Source organism: Nanorana parkeri, unplaced genomic scaffold, assembly GCF_000935625.1.
Source record: "Nanorana parkeri isolate BGI_ZX_2015 unplaced genomic scaffold, ASM93562v1 scaffold37, whole genome shotgun sequence".
Taxonomy (NCBI): Eukaryota; Metazoa; Chordata; class Amphibia; order Anura; family Dicroglossidae; genus Nanorana; species Nanorana parkeri.
This window is the reverse complement of record NW_017306305.1, coordinates 1-9,418: the sequence shown is the minus strand read 5'-3', so window position 1 is coordinate 9,418 and position 9,418 is coordinate 1. Positions and strand designations below refer to the sequence as shown.

The 9,418-nt window shown below is 38.3% G+C and overlaps 1 protein-coding gene across 1 annotated transcript in view; it reads right to left on the bottom strand.

The window, feature by feature from the left end:
- LOC108798396 (serine/threonine-protein kinase Nek10-like) overlaps positions 1–5,895 on the bottom strand; it is a 43,828-nt gene extending 37,933 nt beyond the window's left edge. Inside the window, exons 1-2 of the mRNA XM_018570149.1 lie at positions 5,865–5,895; positions 3,368–3,448 (exon numbers count right to left, since the gene is read on the bottom strand). Coding sequence (XP_018425651.1) covers positions 3,368–3,448; positions 5,865–5,883 — 100 coding nt within the window. The 5' untranslated portion in view covers positions 5,884–5,895. The remainder of the gene's footprint in view (positions 1–3,367; positions 3,449–5,864) is intronic.
- Positions 5,896–9,418: the final 3,523 nt, after the last annotated feature.

Here is a 9,418-nt window from a genome sequence, read left to right as displayed (position 1 = left end):
TATAATATAATTACTCCACAGTGCATGCAGCCACATTGGCCAGTGATAGTTTGATAGTTTGTTTTAATGCTTAATTACTTTTGGATGAGAATATACATATGTTATTGTCTATAACCTGAAAGTTCTACATTAAGGACAAATACCATTAGTAGGTTTGCTACTTGTATGCATCTGAAGGTTTAATTTTTTATTTTAACTACAGTGTAGCTTTAAGAACCAAGTGGGGGAGTGAACACTACTCTTTCTGAAATGTAATAAACCATTTTAGGTAGAGTTCCGCTTTAATAATCTAAAACTACTTGTGATGCAATACTTTAAAAAAAAATCATAGTCATTATTGGTCAAACTGTTTTCACTCTGTCTGCTTGAGCATCTCAATAAAACTTCTGAACCTCATTGAAAAAACAATGTAGTAAATGCAGCAGGTGGAATCAGACAATGGAACAGACTGCTCATTTTAATTAAATGTTTGGTGAGATTACTGTGTAAATATATACATGATTACACTCTTAAAACTGATTTATAGAAACACATTTTTACATGACCTGTTGACATATGTTTTGTTTATCCAGTGTAATGATCTGCAAATGTGTCTCAGATATTCTCAAACTTTCATTTATAAAAATTAAAATAAAGATGCAAATTATTTTTGTGTTTCAAAATATTATAAAATGAAGGATATCCTAACGTTACTATATAAATAAGTGTCTTTGCTTGGTGACGGTGTGGGACTGTGCAGTGCACACATTTGTTATAGCCGTCCTTCTCATGTACAGATTATTCTCACTCTCTAATTAAATAGTCACAGTTGATAAATTTGAATGTATGATTGTGCTGTAGTTTTCTCTTTGATTAATTGGCCCCATGCTGCTTCAACTTTAGAAAGCTCTTGATTTGCATATTATTGTGTTTATTTCTTCTGGGAGGAATTTTACTGCACATCAACAGTATTTGAATTAGTCTTTAGTCAGTATTGTATGATCTTTCAGATGTTTCTTATTTTGGATTAGTAGTCCAGAAGATTGTAGGTTAAAGGAGAACTTCAGGCTGAGTAAGAATTTTATAGCAACAGCCCAAATACAAATGTAGTGATCTACACAAATTAATGTGCATTTATTATGATGCTAAATTTAAAGACTATATTGAAGCTTACCAGTCCTTAGATGAGGTGGTTAGAATATTTTTTTTTTCAGGCTAAGAACATTGTTAGCAAGAACAGAAAATACTCTTTCTTGCCAGAAATAGTGTCCTTTTTACTTGACATGGAGACATTTGAGATGGACTAGAAGCAAAAACAATCTTACATCTGTTCTGTAAACTACTAGTCCCCCACCCACCCTGTAATGTAGTTGAAATGAGAAAGACATGCTTGACTCCTAGCCTGGGTGGCAACAATGGCTTCTTCAATGAAGAAATTACCTTTAAGCCACCTAGGGACAGAAAGCGTGTTTTCTGCAAGATTACCAGCTGAAAATAATGGGGAAAAGCCCGTTAAAAAAACAAATTCAGTCACCACATCTAAGAACTGGTAAGCTGCAGTATATTACATTCTTCTTTTTGGGTTTAGATACACTTTAATAATTCCTTTGGATAATATACACACTATGATTTAATAAACACAGTATTGGCAACAAGCTCTTACTGAGATTGTGACCTCTGTTCCTGAGTCCTGTATCAAACACCAGTATGTGATCTATGCAGTGTAGCAGTGCGGACTCGGGATGAGTGTGAGATTTCAACAAATCTGATTTTGCATTAAAATGATGTCTTCTCCAAAGTTTCAGTAAAAGTGGCTTCATATTTTTCCATGTAGAAATCTGCTTCAAAAACCACATGCCCTGGTTTTCTTACAGAGCTATGTGATGTTAGCCATGACAACTTTATTGATAAAGCCAAACTTATAACTGTTGATAATGCTAACCCTAAGGTCTCGTTCACACCTAGGCGTATTGCATATGCGCGACCGTCGCGCGTTTTTTACCGCGATTCCCGGTAAAAAAGTTGCGCGACCGTCGCGCGTTTCCGAAGGCTACTTGGCTGTATCCCAATGGAAACGCGCAACAAAACGGCCCAAAGTAGTACCTGTACCTTTTCAGGCGTGGGCCGTTTTGTAGCGCGTTAGGGACAGGCGGGAATACGCCAAGGTGGGAACGAGACCATTGAATACAATGGGATTTATTTTTTTGAGCGTTTTGTAGAGCGTTCGTCGAGCGTAGAACGCGCTACAAAACGTTCAGGTGTGAACGAGGGCTAACAATCTGTTATTGCTTACATGGTGATTACACAGCTTTGTTGAATAACACCAGGTTAGTGGTGATAATAAATGGATTTTGTTTATCAACTAAGCCATTCATAACCATGTCTGCAATAGTATGTTTATCAACAAAACCATGGCAGTGACAGTTGCTAATTTATATCTTTCTATGTGCACTCTATGTGCTACTGGAAAAAAAAAAAAAACATTTAAAAAAAACGTTGTTTAAAATAAATGTTTTTAAAAATATTCAAAATGTTTTTTAAATATAGAGGGTTATTCACAAAGCTAGCTGTAGGGTCAGCCGTAGCTCCGGCTGATCCTTCAGCTAGCTTCGGCCGCTGGAGCACTTCGGTTCAGTAGAACCGAAGGGCTGCTGTACGGGCTATTCACTATAGCCCATACAGCTCCTGAAGCTGGCCGAGCAGCTCAGCCGAGCCGAAGGCATATGCTTCAGCTCGAGTGAGACGAAGTGAAACCCGAAGCGTCGCAACTGACAGCTGGGAGGAGCCAGCTGTGATCTCACAGGTAGCTCCGCCCAGTTGCAATAACAGATCAGCGTACCCAGGTTAGCAATGACAAAACAAAATGACAACTTGGCAGAGCCGGCCATGACATCACGGCCAGCTCCGCCCAGATGTTATTCATTGGCTGGCATCTGCTAAAATACTCTAGCAGGTCCCAGTCAATAGGAAACAGTTGGGCAGATCTAGCTGTCATTGCTAGCTCCGCCCAATTGTTTTCTTTTTAAATGTGTTCAATAATCTTTATTTTTATTAAATCAGCTGCACAAGCCTGAAGTAAATAGCCGAACAGCACTCGGCTCACTCCACTTCCCTTCGGCAGCTTTGTGAATAACCATCATAGAAATAAATGAAATGAGCTTCCATAACACTCAGGAGCCATGTAAAGCTCATAATATCCACAAAATCACCCAAACTCTTTTAATTACATCTTCAAAATAAGGAAAACATTTCTATATGACCTTAATAAAGTCAATCCAGCTGGAGTTCTTTAAATCTATAAAGCAGTTAATTTATAGTGTTCTATTGTAGGTAAACTAAGATCTGACTGCTTGGTTTGGGTAACTGCATCTTAAATATATTGACTTACCTGGGGTGCATCCTTTCAAGTAGCTAGAACAACTTGAATTATAAGACATATCTGTCTCATCTTCAAGTTCAGAAAATACGTCTGAAGAAAGAGAGAAAAAAACATGATGGTATAAGTTGCAGTGAAAGAAGTTGCATCACTACACGGAATCCTACATGCAATTTCTACATTCTCAACAGAAAGATGGCAATCTTGACAAAACTGCTGCTAAAATGGCCCTTTTTTTCCCTGTGTAAACAATCTTATGGTCTCATTTATTGAAATGACTAAAATAAGAGTTGCCTTTACTTCTTCTTTCTTCCCTATGACTGGCAACAGTCAATCATCTCTTGTTTCTGATCTTCTTTGCATCCATATTGTATTCATCCAACCATGATGCTTAGGATCAGCCAATATGTGTTTTTTTTGGCCTAATCTTGCTTCTTGAAGTTATCCATTTTTGAAGACCAGCCTATTTAGGACGAGCAATGTGTAGTTTTGCTGATAAACTAGCATCCTTACACATTTAACACAGCTCATTATTATATCTGCATCATTATATTCCCCTAAATTCATCTAGCCTTTCTGTATCTGTTTGTCACATGGGCTAACAATCAGCTCCAGAAGTGATAATTGATCTTAGAAGGTTTTATGATCACAGATATTTGATATCCTAGAAAGCAAATAGAATTCATCTGGGAACATTTCTAGTTCTAAGTAACAAAATAAAAAGTTTTATCTGTAAATTATACTGGAATTCATTGCAAGCTTTGAAGGCAGAAAAGGAACCAAAGGGACCCTTTTGAATCTTGGATGTTTTTTGTCATCTATGCTTTTCTTATTTTTAGAGCCATCACGATTAGTGTTAGATTAATCTTCAAAAGTATTTCACTGAGTTTATTCTGCAGCTAACAAGGAACCACTTTCTTTTGATTAAGTCTGATATAAGCTTGCATAATGTTATATCCAGGCTTGCCCAAACTGCTAAAAGTTTCTTTACTACAGAGACATACAATGGTCAACATGCAAAATTTCAATGGTTCTTTCCAGTTCTCAAGTTAACAGTAGACCTTGATCTCCTGGCAGAATAACTATGCAGTTTCTATCAGAAGAGTACAGGTAATCGCAGAATAAGAGTTATCGCTGAATTTCTGCACAGACAACATGGCTTAGAGTGGCATATTGCTGACTGTCAGTAATAGATTTCTGTATATAACATTTTCCAGACTGCCAGCCAGTACAGTCCAGCCAGGTCCTCATTTTTGCTGTGCCTCCATAGTTTCTGAATTTTTGTGTGCGAGAACTGAACTGCCAGCAGAGAAGGGCAACAGTTTTCCTACCTCTTTTTGTTGTTATGCACCTACCCTTAGACTTGTTTAACTACAGTGTGTAAACTTGTCAGGTAAATGAAAGGGATCAGGCCAGGGACAGTTATGCTGGGGAGGGAAAGGGCTAGATAATCCTGAATGTTCTCCAGCAAGGAAATTAGGTGGGTTCTATGCGACTTCCTGCAACTTCCAGTGCGCACTGTGTGAAGCTCACAGCGTGTAGTAAAATCAGGATAAGCAATTTCAGTACAGAAAAGGAACCTGTAGAACTGTGCAAGAGTGAAGGTATGGTTGAAATGTATCTTTAATACATGGTGAGGAAACTAGGTAAAAGCTGGACAGTGTATTATGGGACAATCACAAATCATGCTGACAAAAAAAAGTGATCAGTAATCTTTCAATGTTCCCTTATTTTACCTACATGTCCATTTAGAGACACTTGTCTATAAAACAAAGAAGACTTGAAGGAGAATGATAGCTGGTGCAGACACTGTTAAGAAGAGACACAATACTCTGTACAGCTTAAAGGAAATCTGTGCTGAGACAGCCAATTTCCCGTCTGTAATACTGATCCAGTCACTTCAATACTTTCTAAGTCACTAATCTGGAAGAAGTATGCCAATCAGACTAATTTCACTTCTAGATTACTTGTTGTGAGTCAGTGACTGGTAAAGTACTGAAACCAGCTGTAGCAATGCATTTTAGGTTTCAAAAAGAAGTCAGCAACGGCAGCATACATGTTGCTCTTATTTCAGGCTTCCCTGTTTCCCCAAGTCATATGAAGTCATCTCCTCTTCTCTACAAGATTTGGCATTTTTCCATATTTTTTGCTGCAGATAGGAGTATGGAATGGTTAAAATACCTGCTGTCATATTTTTGCTGTCCCATATGGTATTTCCAAGTCAGTAAATGAAGGGAAGCCCCTCTCAAGCTGATTCATTTGTAATGGGCCCTCAACAATCTCACATACTAAATAATGCACATGACAGTCAATGCATCACAACGCATAAACCAAAAACACACATGTACTGTGTTGCAATACATTGGGAAAAACAGGTCAGGGGTGAGTAGACACACATTGAAGGTTCATAGGAAATTAACAAGAACAGGGGGTACTACAACACATAGCGGTGCATAGTTATGAATGAGGTCCCCCACCTTTACAAATTAAGAATCCCAACAAGTGTCACCTTTAGCAGCATTGTCCATGGAGTGGCTATGATTTGGAAAGAACACATCTGATCCCTTTTCAGAGCTATGTGGCTGTAGAAGACCCAGTGGAATGATAGCGCTCTCAGAAACGTCACTCTTACAGCTTGCTATTCCGCTGCTGCTGCTGCTACTGCTCATGCTAGATTTCTCATAGTGATCCTGAAACTGGATTAAAAAGGGAGAAGAAAACAAACATATTATATTGCAGACTGATACTGTCATATGGATAGAATGCAAATAACTATTGCATTTTGTGTTTAAGGGCCTATTCAGACCTTCCTGGTCTGTTGCAGTACCTTACAGCAACATTTTAAAGGGGTGGTATTTTCTCATTTAATGTGCATTGTGTTAAAGTACATGTAAAAGGTTTCAGTAAACTGTAAGTAACAAAATGTGAAAGAATATGTATGGAATTTGTTTTTTTCCTAGTAAAAGTGGGTAGCAATATCTCATCACTCCAAATAGCTTGAGGAGAAACTGTGTAAAAGATATCATGGATTTGGTCCATTGAGGGCTGAAGTATCATAGGACAGAGGCACAATTAGCATATAGAATAGTCGTATAGTGTAAGCCCATGTGGGAGCCATTGAAGAAGGTGGCATGGTCAGTAGAGGTTTCTTAGAAATAGGGCCTGGGCATTTACATGAACATATGAATCAGACATAATGGCTCTGCTTTCACGTTAGTGGTCCTTTAAGAGTAGTGACTCACACCACCCTAAGAAGAAAAACATGTGACCAGAGTCTACAAGGAGTCAGAGAACTTATACAAAGTATAAATAAGTGATAAAGTTCTGTCAGTGTATAAGGTATAGGGAAATGCAGAAATGCTGGATGTAAGTCAGTGCTAGATGTTCTTTGTTGGGGAAGCAGGCGGTGATGAAGACCAGTTATCATCTGGAGTGGAGGTATCGCCTGGTTGTTTTGGTTCTCGGGCTTTATGGTGAAAGTTGTCTTGTCCAGATCTTGGACGATTGCTATTTCCCATCTTGTGTCTGAAAATGAAGGGTCACTGGATAGGCTAGAATGAATTTGATCACTTTCTGGAACAGGATGGTTCATTTAACATAGAGGATGGATAACTACTGCTTGGCAGTGGTTTTTGTGGAATACTGCTACACGTGACCTTTGCTCAAGCTTTTAAACATTAGGGCTGGAGAGGCGTGCTTTGTTTGGTGCACTTTGCCATGTTGAGAAGCAATATGCTGTGCAGCCAATATAAACAAACACAAACCACTGGAGATATTGGTGAGATATGCTCACGGTGGACCTTCCATTAATCAGCTTTATATGCTGTATATAACTGCTTGTGATGATTTAAACAAACAAGTGGATGCTTACTGCATTGACATTGCACAACAATTGCAACTGACTTGGGATTGATCTGGTTGCAGATTACAAACATATTACAAGCTATCTCATGGTGTGCAAAATGTTTTTATTGTAGGACATTCATGTGAATTATTGGAACATTGCAACATTATATGATCTACCCATGTTCCTGTGTTACCTGAAAGACAAATGTTTTCAGAAGAAGTGGCTGCCACACAGAGGTCAGATACCAATAACTGGTTTATCTGCACTTACAAAATCATCTCTAGTGGATTGTCTGAATTGTAGCTCTGCTACATGGAAACTGGATGCATATTTATTGAGGATGTGTACCATATGGACATTGCGTTATAGCAATTGTAGTTGACTTGGGCTCTAGATATCCCTAGATTACAAACATATAACAAGCTACCTTACAGTTGATTGAAGACATCCATGTGATTTGATACACTGGATGGATGCACTCTTATGAATTATTCACATTCTTGTGTTACCTGGCATACTCCATTTCTCAGAGGGAGTGGCTGCCACACAGAAGCTGGATGCTAATAATTACTTTCTACCTGCACATGAATATGTAGAATATTTCACATGAATATTATTAGTGTTCTAAGTACTTGAACATCCGGATATCATTTTGTCTGATATGGACAGAGAGCTACATTTGAGATATCAAACTACAGGAGTTATGTTTTGTGAAATGTGAATCTGTATACTTTAGCAAAAAAAAGGATCAAATAATTTACAGCTCTAAGTTCAGGTTTTATGAGAATCCTGAACAAAAAACAGGGGAGTGTTCCAAGTGAGGATCACAGAAAGTGGTTGCTTAAACAGACCCAGACCATTAAATCTTATAAAAATATAAACTTTATTATGTTTTACAAAACATCAATTATTTGCAACAACAATTCCACTTCTTACTGATGCAATAAAAAAAAAAAAACAACGTTGTTCGTGACACTCAAAACATTCATTCATACAAACTATGGGCCCCACACACACTGCGACCAAGCTCAATCCCTGCAGAAACGAAACGAGGGAATGCTCCCAGGTAAAGCACCTGATAGTAATCAGTGCTGATCCCCTTGACAGACGATGATTTGGAGTATGGACAAGATAGATCAAGTTGGAAAACTCTTTGAACACGTATCCCAATACCTAATGGATACTATCTATCAGTTGGTGATTAATATAGGAAGTCTCTGTGATTCACCATAGATTGAAAGTGACACATTCCTGTATAGGTAAGATGTAGTCATGGACTTCCATATATCCGTGTTCTTTATGGATCTCTTTAAGGAGAAAAAGTCCTTCACTTGATTTCCTGAATCATCTAAACCTTCCCCTATATCAATAAATTCCTCCCAAAGAACCAAGTATTTTTCGAGGGGGAGACCTGTGATGGACTATTTCAAGTTGTTACATAGTCAGCCGTACTCACAGTTGGTCGTCTCGTTCCCCTCCTTTGCGAGTCCAGATATCCAGATGGAAGTCCTGTGATTTTTAGGGGGATTTGTAGGGGGAGGATTTTGTAGGGGGTTTTTTTTGATTAGATTCGTGGTTTAGAGGAAATTATGTCTCTCCATCGTTGTTTTTTCAGGGTTGAAGTCAGCAGTTTCTCAGGGAAGCAGTCATCTGTGTAGGTCACATAGCGTGTGTATAATTATGTCTCTCCATCGTTGTTTTTTCGGGGTTGAAGTCAGCAGTTTCTCAGGGAAGCAGTCGTCTGTGTAGGTCACATAGCGTGTGTAACATACATTCACGGGTAGACGCGTTTCGCTCCGCCCACCGGAGCTTCGTCAGAACCATAAGGATGGCTGGTGGATGGTTGTCTTAAATAACCCTTTCACACCTGCTAGGTAATTACATCCGAAGTGCATGTTCTATGATCGAGTGTTAATGAGGGTCACATTTTTCTAAAAAACTCCGCATATCGGCTGTCTATTCTTTCATATCGAAAGCATTCAAAAATCAGGCATATAGTTATTCAAATATCTAAATATATATAAAAAAGGGTTGTCCAGGCCATTTATTAGAATTTTACTGTTCGGGTGGAAAGGGCACATATGTGGATAATAGTACATTAATGTTATTATTTGTTTATTAAATATTCCTCTAAAGGAAGACACTCAGGTTCATTTCATTATTTAGGCCTGACGAAGATATTTGAATAACTATATGCCTGATTTTTGAATGCTTTC